Source organism: Tiliqua scincoides, chromosome 2 (genome assembly GCF_035046505.1).
Source record: "Tiliqua scincoides isolate rTilSci1 chromosome 2, rTilSci1.hap2, whole genome shotgun sequence".
In the NCBI taxonomy this organism is placed as follows: domain Eukaryota; kingdom Metazoa; phylum Chordata; class Lepidosauria; order Squamata; family Scincidae; genus Tiliqua; species Tiliqua scincoides.
Window position 1 is genome coordinate 176,521,352 of NC_089822.1, and position 12,973 is coordinate 176,534,324.

The 12,973-nt window shown below is 41.2% G+C and overlaps 1 protein-coding gene and 1 pseudogene across 1 annotated transcript in view; both read right to left on the reverse strand.

Annotated features, from left to right (window-relative positions):
* The window catches only part of HTR4 (5-hydroxytryptamine receptor 4), a 148,362-nt gene that overhangs the window by 66,963 nt on the left and 68,426 nt on the right, over nucleotides 1-12,973 (reverse strand). The window contains exons 4-5 of the mRNA XM_066617370.1: nucleotides 10,160-10,313; nucleotides 4,308-4,876 (exon numbers count right to left, since the gene is read on the reverse strand). Of these exons, the coding sequence (XP_066473467.1) occupies nucleotides 4,308-4,876; nucleotides 10,160-10,313 (723 nt within the window). The remainder of the gene's footprint in view (nucleotides 1-4,307; nucleotides 4,877-10,159; nucleotides 10,314-12,973) is intronic.
* Nucleotides 1,239-1,358, reverse strand: LOC136642821 (5S ribosomal RNA; annotated as a pseudogene).

Below are 12,973 nucleotides of genomic sequence, written 5' to 3' on the forward strand. Positions count from 1 at the left end.
GGTCAAGGGAACCTCCAGTTGAAAAGTTTGGGATCCGCTGCCTTAGAAATTCAGCTGACACCAAGAAAAGCTTGCAGGGAAAAGAAGCTGAGCCACTACTCAGTCCTGCTCTATTGGTTAATTCTGGTGTCATTGAGAAAAGGATGGTTGATATATTTGCAGCCAAAAAAAGAGTTCTAAGGTCACAAAGGAAAAGCTCCTAAGGAAAAGAAGCTGTGCCACTGCTCTCAGTCCTGCTCTATTGGCTAATTATGGTGTCATCGAGAAAAAGACAATGATATATCTGCAGCCAAAAAAAGAGTTCTAAGTTCACAAAGTGGACCACAGATTACAGTTAGATGGGTCCACCACACTTAATCCCCAACTAATGCATACAATTGCACAGGGAACCAGAAAACACCTTCCTCATCAGATTGCAAAGCTGAGGAAACTAAATTAAATTGCTCTCTGATGAAGCGGCATGCACAACAAGCACTCCTGAGCAGCCATGTTCGATCATTAGGAGCTTCAGGCTGGCTGAAGACGGATGGAAACCTGCAGGATGAAGCAAGCTTTTTCACTTTTAAGTGGAGTTCAGGAAATGCTGAGGCATGAAAATTAATTTAACATAAACATACAGAAGAAACACAATCTACTCTGTTCCTTGGAAGCTTTTATAAATCAACCATCATTGCAGCTAATGTAAAAAAAAAAAAAGAGCTTAAGATAATGCTCCTAAATTATCTAAATGTGATAAGGAACAAACATACCTTTTTGTCTCCTCAGCTGCAGCAGTAACTCCCTGTTCTTTGGTCTACTATCTTCCTACCCTCATCATAAACTCACAGGATATTTCCAGGAGGACTTGGGATAACCCCCTGCACTAGGTAGTATCCTTCATGAGTTAAAGTTTCTACAAGTAGTTATTCCCAAACACAGCATGACACAAAAGGAGAAGGAAAGCAAAGAAAAAGCATCATGTCAGAAGCAAGAGTTTTGGATCACTCTAGCAAGGAACCAAGTCACAGACTATATGGTACACAGATGAACATTTGAAACTTCCTTATACTATTAGTGCCTTCATTCCAGTATCCAGAATGTCTGGCAGAGGTATTTTCCAGCCCTGCTACCTGATATCCTTTTAACTGGAGACTGAACTTTCTATGTGCAAAACATGTACTCTTCTCACAGAGTTCTGGCCTCATTCCATTGGGGGGGGGGGAGGTTGGCAACCTTCAGTCTCGAAAAACTATGGTATAAGCTTACAGCACCTGGTATTCCCAGGCGGTCTCCCATCCAAGTACTAACCAAGCCTGACCCAGCTTAGCTTCCAAGATCAGACGAGATCGGGCATGTGCAGGGTAACAGTTGCTGCTGATGGGGGGGGGGGAGAGAGAAGAGTCCTTGATTCATGGTGACCAGAAGGAAAATGCTTTTTTCTTCAAAATATAGCAATCAATTGGACTCTGAGCCCGAAGCACCCATTGTCGTCGTCCCCCAAAGGGTATGCTGAGCACTGGTATGCCACACTGTTCTGCCATTATTATTAGTATTAGTATTAGTATTAGTATTTATATACTGCTTTTCAACAAAAGTTCACAAAGCAGTTTAGAGAAAAATCAAATAACTAATGGATTCAAAGCTGTAATGTACTTTTTTTCTGGAGACAAGAACACGTTTCTGAACTGATTACGACTATATCCCAAGGAGAATGGAAAAGTTAGCGCTTATTATGACAGCAGCTGAAATTATTAAATCAGTTTTCATCAGCTATTACTAGAAGTGTTTGTTTCCACTAAGTAAGAGCCCAGTCCTATCCAACTTTCCAGCACTGATGCAGCCAAAATGCAGCCCAAGGTAAGGGAACAAATGTTCCCTTAGCATGAGGAGGAATCCATTACTGCCTTCCCTCCTCAGGAGATACTGCACACCCTGTTGGCAAGGCTGCCCTTTTGCTGGAACACTGAATAGGATTGAGTCCTAAGACAAGATTACAGCCTAAACCTTACTGAACACAATGGGCTTAGTTCTGAGAAAAATGAATAACAGTTTCAAGCACCTCTAGTGATCATATTCACACACCCGTTTAATACCAACAAGCACTTTAGCATCAGAAGCCTTGTATCATTATGAACTTTTCTTTGATCTGTTGACCACTTGCTCTGGACAAGTCTGCCTTTAGAGGTGACAAAGGAGATGGAGCCTTTCCTTTGGTGGCATTCTATTCATTGAATAATATTGACTATTTTTCCATAGCATAACAAAGTAAATAACTTTCCAGAGATATGCATATGGCTAATTCTTAATATCTTGAGTTCTCAAGTTAAGATTGTCTTAGTCACCCTAGCATGGTGTGTTCTCTGCTGTTCCTTAGTGATTTTCATTGAATATTTAGTAATGTATTGAGTTTTTACAGCCATTGAGCTCATAAGTTGCCAGAATATGAATGTTTTAAACAATAATAGATATTAATTTCAGTATTGTCCAGCACCAGCTGCTTATGTGACTCAAACTCTTTGAATGAAAGTTCCAAAGCACAAAGACAAATTCCTCCAATTTTCTCTTCATAATACTTTGATGACCTCACATGCTATTTTCAAGATGATGAAACCTTTGGTCAGTCCCTCAAATGAGCAGTTCCTGAAAGCTGTACCTCAAAGAATATGAGTCACCAATCAGCCCTCGTAACTAAAGACCATGTTTTCCTCTTTGCCCACACAATAATGTCCTTTCATATCCTACAGCAGCAGATCAACAGGGTTACTGAGTTCATGCAGGTTTAAAAGATGAGATCTTTTTAAAACTCCTTCTCAAGTTCAAAGCATTTATCTTTTTTTCTGAGAATATTGATGTGAGATAAGGATTAGCATATGCAGAGACTAGATAGGAGTATGGAATCAGGTTCCCAGTGTAGGCTGAGGAGACAAAGATCTTAACATCAGGATAATTAATATTAGTGGTAACAAGTATCTATTATACTTATATTGTACCTTCCATGACTAAACTCAAAAGTTGTGCATATGAGGTTTTTAGGTGGTTTCCCATCTAGGCACATAGCAGACCCCGGTCTGCTTATCTGCAGTAATGTTGCTGGAACACAGGCCTTCAACCCACAGCCATGTATTTTCACAGCACAGCTGTGTCTGATCTACAATACTTAAGTATTTAGAAGTGAAGGAAAATATTCTTCTGCTCCAATATCTGCTGCCAGTAGAAGAATTTTTTTGCTTAATTCTCTCTGAACTGTTCCAAAATGCCCTTCTCCTCCACTGCCAATCTCAGCCTCCTCTTATCCTGCACATGAAACTCCATTTACCATTTCGCTTGGGATACCTCTTCCATACTTTTATGTATACTGAGCTTATGAAGCAACTACTGTATATTTGAGGTCATGTACACATAGTTCCTTAACACTGTTAGATTTTGTTCATATAACTACCCTCTATATAAATGTCTTCTGCACAGCCCATCTCATTGCTAACTAGAGCTTTAGTTCTTTACAGTTTTTTTCCTCCAATTTTTTCCTCTTTCCTTTACAGTTTTTTTCCTCCAAAGATAAGGGCAATAAGGAAAATAAACATTTGTTTAAAAGACCACATTTCTACTAATTGAAAATTTAAGGAACCAGTTTAGAATTGATACTATGACTTAAACCAGGGGTGTCAAACATAAGGCCCAGGGGCCGAATGTGGCCCGTGGAAGCTTTTAATACGGCCCTCAGGCTTTCAGTTGCTGAGTAGTGCTGAGGTATTACTGCTGAAACAGCCCACATGAAAATCGGGCTCTTCCATATCTTGAAATATGAACAAGATTTGTATATATTCTCTTGTTATTTGCAGCTAATGAGTTCCTAAGTGAGAAAAAAGTGTTTATTTTTGGTTTAATGACATCACTTCTTGCCTAATGACAACACTTCCGGCCCTCAGCAGACATCAAGAATGCTGCGTGGCTCTCCGTATGAAATGTGTTTGACACCCCTGACCTAAACCTAAGGAACCTTCATCTTTTTAACTCTCTACTAATGTGCATTTTGGTATGCAATTTTTGGAATTTCATTCAAATGCACTTTTTGATCTTAATGATGTAACAGCTTCTTCTTCCACAGAATAATAAAAAGTACCACCACTGACCCTTTAAATATGGATGTACTACTTGTCTTGTATGAATGCATATCATTGATTGTGTGGGTAGTACACACAAGCAGAACATTCTGGCTTACAGGAGCACTGGCAGATTCATTCTCAAAAAAACATATTCAACAATGGGAAAAAAGTGTCATCATTCCTTCTACCTCCAGCACGCCAGTGCAGTTGTCAACAACTACTCACCTTAGCACATGAGTTGATCCATTTATAGTGGTGGTGGAACAGGGGACAGTTTGGCCCAAGATAGAAGGCCTTCGGTATCGTTCATCACCACAGCAAAGGATGATGAGGAAGGCACGTCTGAATGACTTGTTCAAGAATGCATAAAGGAAGGGATTCAGTCCAGAATTGATGTATCCCAGCCACAAAAAAGCAGTCCATAGCTGATTCGGAACAGTATAATTAATAAAAGGGTCTATTACATTTGTAATGAAGAAGGGTGCCCAGCATAAGCAGAAGCACCCCATGATAATACAGAGGGTCTTGGCTGCTTTCGTCTCAGTCTTCATTCGGTGTGTGCTGTGCTGATCTGGATGGTGAGGCCTTCCATCTGCTGGTGCTCCTGCACGCTGGAGAATTCCTATCTGGTGTGCATGTTCCCTGGCTGTAATGTATATCCGGTAATAGGCTAGCACCATTAAGAGAAATGGAATGTAGAAAGCTACCACAGAACAGGTGATAGCATAGGGCTTGTTAACCATAAATACGCAATAAGTTGAGTTGGTCATGTTGTTGGATTTTCTTTCTTCTATCTGGGAAGGTGAACAACAAAAAAAGAATGAACAGGTACGAGTATATTATAGTTCCTTTGAACATTAATCGTTTGCTGCCTCTCAGTTTCATTTGCCCACCTGTAGAATGCAAATTAGTAATGCTTAGGCTTTAGAACCCTGTCCATGAACCTTTTCATTTTGTTATGATAGACTAGGATAAACTATGAATTGTCCCATTCATTGTATGTTCTGCCATTTCTGTTATCTTTCCTGACAGGTTTTTTATCTAGGTGCATCATATGTTGAAGTGCCATAAAAAGAAAGCGGCAGCCCAATCCTAATGGGCTGCCCCATTGGTGGAACATGTTTTCTGCTGGTGCTGGCTGAAACAAAGCAAAGATAAACCGTGCAGAAAGATAAACCATGCAGATAAACCAGCAGAAAGGTCAGAGTCTTCCTGAATGTGCCAGCAGAATGGTAAACCCCGCAGATTGGTGGAATGGGGGGGGGGTGGAATGGGGCAGTGATGGGAGCAGGGAGATCATGCATGGAAGGGCGTTGGGATCGGTAGCAGAGTTGCAGCTGAATCCTGCCCCCTTCCTGAGCCTGATCTACCTTCCTGGGTCAATGTGAACTTGCACAAGTTGCTGATGCAGGTCCATTGTTGAGCCATAGTGGCTGCTGGGGCTTACCCAAAGACAAGGGAACAAATGTCCCCTTACCAGAAGGAGACCTCCAGCAGAAAAACACCCCCACAGGATGCAGTGGAAGCCACACTGGCACCACTGCATTGTTGTGTGGGGAGTTAGATAGGGTTGGGCCATAATTTTATTTCTCTGATATTTAAATACTGGAATGGGAAGTAAATCTGAAATGTAACACACATATGCTTTTGGAATGGATAGTAGTGCAGTGGAAAAGTTTGTTTTTTATTGTTGGCTCCTGATACTTAAGGTAAACATATAGTTTGCCAGGTGGGGATATAGAAAGATAATACAGGAAAGAAGAAAAGTAAAATACTGAAGCGCTGCCAAGGAAAAATATTTCATCAGTTGAGTTCCTGTTACAGAAATGTGGAATCAACCCTATTATAATGGTTGTCACTGGCTGACTGTGTAGTTCTCTTCCTATCCCTCATTTTTTCTCAAGTGCTGATTTTGACAGGTAGGGCAAGAAAAAACCCAGCTCATTCTTGACAGCTGTAGTAGTTGCATGGTTGTAAGTCTAATGGAGCATGAACCGAAGGCAATATTTGCACAGAATCAGGTCTTAGGCTCCTGGAAAGAGTTATCACCGTCTCTCATGCTCTGTTGATAGCGAACCTTCTAGTTGGTAAGAAGGAACAATTTAAGGAACTATTATTATGTGGGATGCTCTCTTGTCAAAGGACAGAAGTGCATATAGAACTTTCACTGGAACACAAAGAAGTCATTGAGCAGGAAAAAAAATCAATAGGAGCAGAAATAACTTCTTTAACAACATGTTCGCTAAAGTGTTCTTAAATCTGTTTGGAAACTATCTCTGCTTTGTCAGTCACTCAGTATCCCTGACAAACTACAGCAAGAACCTAAAGTGACTGTGGAAATGTTCACGTTTCTTCCAAAGACATCAGAGTTTTGTCTAACCAAGATCTTTGAACATAAAGCACTATTCTCCATTTTCACTGAATCTGGCGCATTTTAACCTACTTTGGCGCAATCCTAACCCCTTATGTCAGTGCTTTTCAGCACTGACATAAGGGCAATGCAGCTCTGAGATAAGGGAACAAACATTTTCTTACTCTGAGGAGGCCTCCATGAGTGACACCCAACTGCAGGATACAGCACACATCCCATTGGCACCGCTATGCCAGTGCTGGAAAGCACCGATGTAAGGGATTAGGATTGCACCCTTAATTGTAGTTCAGTATGCATGTGTTTGTCTCACATCTTGACAAAATGCTCTGGATTTAAAGACAAAGGGCATATGACTGATTGGAGCAATAGGCCATTCAGATTTAAAATTATTCATAGCTGAATAAATAAAGGTTTCTTGAACCAAAGGATTCAGGTTGGGTGACACTGTGGGTGTTGGTGGGTGACACTGTACAACAAGGTGTCTACCGAAAGATTATGAAATGCCAGTCTCAGAAAAGAAGAATTTTGTGAGGACCATGGAGAAAAGTGGACCAATTTGTGTTTCTGTAGAAGACAACAAAGGAATCATGACAGTTATTTAACAGTTGAGGAACAGTGTTCTGGAAGCCTTAGATTAAATCAATTCATGAAAAAGAGCCTAATTTGTATACTCACAAGGAAGTCACAAGTCTATTGGTTCAATAAGAAGCAACTTGATATTTATGGGATTCCCCTGAGAACTCCTGGAAATCATTCAGCTATTTCTTTTCTCCCACTTCATAATGTTGCCATCATCGTCTCATTTTAGTTTTGCTTTCACCTTTTTCCTGCAAAGCTCTAAGGTGCTGTGCAGCCTCTGATCACAGGGCACAGCTCAGGGATGGGAGGTGATGCAAGGGAGGGCCCCAGGATGCAGGTCTCTTGATATCTTGTGTGTTCCCTGATTCATCTAGTGGGCCACTGTGAGATATAGGAAGCTGGACTAGATAGGCTTTTGGCCTGATCCAACGGGGCTCTTCTTATTTTCTTATGGAAGTTCCCAAGCCTTGGAAGCCAAGGAGTTTTACAATATCTGAGATTGTCTGCCCTTGCTCCGGGAAATTCCCTAGCCCAGCATTTCTCAAACTGTGAGTCAGAATCCACTAGGTGGGTCACAAGCCCATTTCAGATGGGTCATGTAGCACCTAGCTCAGCTGCCATTGATAATATAGAACTGAAAATACAGAGTAAAAAGCTGCTGGACAGGACAGGCTCCCAGTGGAAGAAAGGCATGGTGTTTTGCCCTGAATAAGTGAGAAGATGACCCACTGGAAAGGGTGGAGGGCTATGTGGTTGGAGAAGGATTCAAATTTGTGTTTGGCTTTGACTTCCAAACTGGAATGTTTTAGTTCCAAGCTAAGCAAAATAACAGCATGAGCATGCTGTGTAATGGGACCTTTGACTGACTGCAGCTTAGGTTTGCAGTCTAAACTGCTTAGGTCACTTCCAGCCATGACATCACTTCTAGGTTAATGACATCACCTCTAGTGAGTCCTGACAGATCATTCTAAAAAACGGGTCCCAGCGCTGAAAGGTTTAAGAACCACTGCCCTACCCACACAAGTTGGCAACCTTCAGTCTCAAAAGACTATGGTATCGCGCTCTGAAAGGTGGTTCTGGAACAGCATCTAGTGTGGCTGAAAAGGCCAATTCGGGAGTGACGTCTCTGTTTCAGTAGTGCGTACATGCTAGGGATTCCAGCACGGGATTCCAGCTAGGGATTCCCTACCCAAATATTTTGGGTAGATATTTAGGCAGAATGCCATTTAGATACTCTCTATAAGCCCTAGCCCAGCCTATGTGACTGATAAGAGCCCCTTCCCCAGCTCAATCTACCACTTAGATTCAGACTGAGAGTATATAAAAAGAATTCTTCCTAAGCTTCAGTCCATTCAAGGTGATTCACTTGCTTAGCCAGACAAAGGGTAAAATGATTTTTTATGTAAAACATGAAATTTTTAGGGACAGGTGAAAACCTATTGATTAGACTTTTGTAGAGCCTTATTTTATATTTCAAGCGAGCAACAAACTTCTCAGAGAAATAACACTCAGTTATTCACTATGATTATGAATATGATAAACTCATACTCCAAATGATCTAATTATGGACAGGCAAGTTCATGAATTCTCCCAGCTGTCTATGGGTGCCTGATCTATTTTTCTAGAGCTGTCCATGGGTGTTAGTCATATCACTCTGTTAAGTGTGCTAAACTACAGAATTGCAGCCCAATCCTAAGTGGGTCTACTCAAAAGTAAGTTGCATTATGTTCAATGGGGCTTGCTCCAGGAAAGTGTGTATAGGATTGTAGGATTGTAGAGCAAATTTGCTAGATTAGAGAGACATGGATATCTCACAAATGCATGATTGTGCAGGGCAGTGACAACACACTGGCAAGCCCCACTGATATACTCCAAAAGCCCAGTTGACCAGGAGTAGAGCAATTGTCTGCAATGACAAATGTTGTATTTGCAGAGAGGGCATCTTCATGATTAAGAGTCAATGCAGACGAGATGCAGGAAGTACTTATCCCTCCTATTGCAAACTGCTTTTTTTCAGAACTGCCTCCTTGAGCCACTTTTTCCCCTCTGTGAGTTCCATACAGCTGTTTGCCTTGCAGATCCCCATCTAGAATGCCACAATATGGGGGGGGGGGGAGGAGGTGAAAAGTGGTTTTGGAGGAACAATTAACAGAAGAAAAGTTAAGCACTCCTCCCCATTGCTCCAAATGCTCTTTCTCCCAAAACAGTATTTCTCTAAGAAAGGAGCCTATAGCGGTTATGTTACTGTAGTTTGCATTCAATATTTAGTTCAGTCATAAATAGATAGGGATCCAGTGTACAGGAGCATCCATCACTTTCCAATGATTCAGTACAGGAAACTGAATATAACCTTGTGGAACTTTCCAATTCTAAGATTCTATGAGCAGTCCTCCATTGTCCTTAATTTCACAACAATGGTACTGTCACAGAATATGCTCCTAGGTTATCTTGAGTTAGCTCCATACACTTCAAGTAGCAAACAAAATAGAGGAAAAAGGCCTGTGATGACAATTCAGCTTATAATAATTTTCACATTTCTTTAAAAAGAAAAAAACAAACAAAACAATCTCTTACAGTCTGAGAATCTTGCTTGCCATGTCAGAAAACCTAGGGTATTGCCTTAATTAATAGAGACTTACAAATCAATTAGGAGTACATCAAGAGCCATCAAATAAATTAAGAGTACATCATTCAGAACTAACAAGAAGCCTGTCTTAAATTTGACTCTAGAGCTGCCACTATCTCTGCTGAAAAATCATGCAAGGTGCTGATGAAGTCTTGGGGAAGGGTCACATGTGACAGCCGGAAATTATGAAAGACTTTAGTATGTAGCCAGATCAAATGCTCAGACACTCTTTGGTTGTAGCCTTGCTGAGTCACATGGAGGGTTTCCACCGTTACACACATGGAAATGTTCCAACTCTATTCAGAGATGCTAGAGAATGAATCTGGCACTTTCTATATATATAAAGCATGTGCTCTACGATTCAGCTTCTGCTTCTTCCCCATCAACTTCTTTGGTGGGACACTCATTACTTGAAAATGATGATGGCATAGGGGACTATAAGATCTGTCTTCGATGACAATAAGGAATCTACTTCAGATCAGAGAACTGTGATCTACTCACCAAGTCTTCAATGCCAATGGTATTCCATTCTTGCATTATAGGGAGAAAAGAAATAAATGTTGGGATTACCCAGCAGCCCCCCAGCATGAGAGCAATACGCAGAGGAGTCATCTTATTCCTATAAACCAGTGGTTGGCAGCAAATAGCATAGTACCTGAAAGAGGAAAGGAGAAGAAAACAACATAAATTATGTGAATCACTGAAATGCTAAACAAATCCAAACAGAAGCTTGTCTGTCCAATTCATGCCATTCAAACTCTGAAAAAGTCATTTTGTTATAGACTTTCACCCCAGGCCACAAAGAAGAGTCAAAAGAGAGGGCCAAAAGACGCCACCAAACCTCACTGCATGGACAGTCGGTTACAGATGGAGAAGCTTTCTCTAAGGGCACAATCCTAATCCACTTTCCAGCACTGACATAAGGGCAATGCAGTTCCGGGGTAAGGGAACAAACATTCCCTTACTTTGCGGAGGCCTCCATGAGCGCTACCCAACTGCAGGACGTAGCACATGCCCCATTGACACAGCTATGCCTGTGCTGGAAAGTTGGTTAGGATTTGGGCCTAATACAGTTATACAGGCCACAATTGCCTCAACTTTAAAATTGATGTTTTCGGCCCATTCTACTGTCTTCAGACATAGTGAAGCCTAAATCCAAGAGCTAAGACCATGTAATTTTCAATGATTTTTTTCTAATATGTCCATACATAAAAAGAATTACCATCTTTTCACATTTTCATGATCACATAAATTTTCATTTGACCGGAGGAAGAAATCCAGAGTGAGTAAAAATGAAAGTAGTATGTGATATTCAGGAGGAAGCTTTAATTAACATGCATCCATAATTTCTTCTAAACTCTAAAATCATCCGACTTCCTATTATTATGATCTGGTATATACAGTACACACAACCTCTTGGATTTCAACGATAGAGGGCTGTAATCCAGAGCAAACTTGATTGAAATCAATACACACGGAAATACATTTTAAGCTTTTATATTTAAAGCCTTAGCATTTCTGTGTAAATAGCAGGTAGAGAGCAATAGCTGTCACCTTCAACTAGCAATAAGTAACATACCATCATATCCTGTGAAGCAAAAGAGGTAAATGGTAACTGTGCAAGCTAACTTACACTCTGTGAGTATCTTTTCCCATAAAAGACATAAAAGACCCACCTAGTAAGATCCTCTGCAGAGATTCTCCTCCATACCCTGCCAACATCCAAGCTGCATATGACTGTGGGATGTGGAAGAGGACATTTCCTATACCGAAGTCCAGATTTTGGAATGCTCTTCCAATGGTGCAATTTCTTTTTCATAAGGTTTTAAAATCTGCTCAAATTGTGATTTTTTTTTTTTAAATAATAAATATCCTGGCCTTTTCATTGCTCACATGAGATGAATGACTCTCAATGCATTTATTTGACCAGTGCATTTTTGTTTCATAATTATCTTTTTATTGTAAGCAGCTTTGAGCATTTCTTTTATAGAAGGATTTAGTACAAATATTTACATTAAAATAAATTTAAGTCCTCAGTGTCTGTATCTCTGGGATCTTGTCTGAGCCATCAAGTTCCAGATTAGATTAGTTCCACTCTCCAGACCTGGTCATGTCAGAATGAAATCTGATAGGAAGCTGGTTTAAAGTCTTCTTGAACAGGGGTCAACTGAGAGCCCAAACCTGTGTTCGGTGGCATGGCTCCTTGCCACCGAGCACTGTCACAAACGTGCTGTAAGGCACATTTGCTAGATTCACTGTCAGGCTCCTGCCTGTGCTAGCCCAGCACCCAGATAAAGTGAGTAGCCCCATTGTGGGGCTGCTTACTTTACCCAGGAGAAGGGGACAAAAATCCCCTTCTACTGAGGCGCCTCTTCTGCCTCCCGTAGCCCGGGGCGCGCAGGATCCAGCAGCAGCCCTTCTCAGTGACGCTGAGCCTGGGCGCCCCAGGCAGCTCAGGATTGGGCTGCCCAAGGTCTAGGAATAACAGATGCAGCAGCACTACTGCAACTAAACAAGCACAGACCGTATCAGAAATCTGGATTAAAGATGGCCGCAAGTCCCACATATTTGAAATTTCCAAAAAAGCAACCCTTACCCTAGAGCTAGAATTCCAAAAAGTCACAAATCAGAAACATAAACATTTGTGTACAATAGTTTGTCATACAAGGTGAGGGTGCTCCTCTCTGAGAATCAGAAGTCGCAGTTTTCCTGCGTGTACAAAATTAACTGCATGACCCCTTGGATCCTAGCTGCTGTTGTATAAGGGCAGAGCTTCTGAGAGGAATTTTATCAGGCAGTATAAAGGTTTGGGGGGCTTCTTTTTGGAGTAAAAAAAAATTCTTTTGAGTCCTTTCTCTTCTCCATTTGACCATAATTTCATACAATCATTGGAACATTATTTCTACAAATCACAATATATAAAATTGGGCTTACCCAAAATGTGAATGCTAGTCTTCACACAATATAAGCAAATATTTTCTGGGACCCCAAGAAATGTGCAGCTCCCTTCCATTGGCTTCCATGTCCCTTTTAGAACCCAGGCTCAGGTACAATGTATCCCCTGCACCACCCTCTAATGGGCTCTTGTGAGACTGGAAAACGTAAGATCCTAGGAAATTTTTTGGCCCTCTCTTTTGGTTTCTAGGCACCCTTTTTGACCCTGGGCCCAGGTACAAATTTCCCCCTGCACCCCCCATGGGCCCTGCTCTCCAGCTAATAAAAATGCAACTTGTAACTTCTTGCAAAATCCAAGTTGTAAAATGCACTAATACAAATGCAGCCCTCCCCTTCCCATCTAAGCTGCTCTAAAGCCCA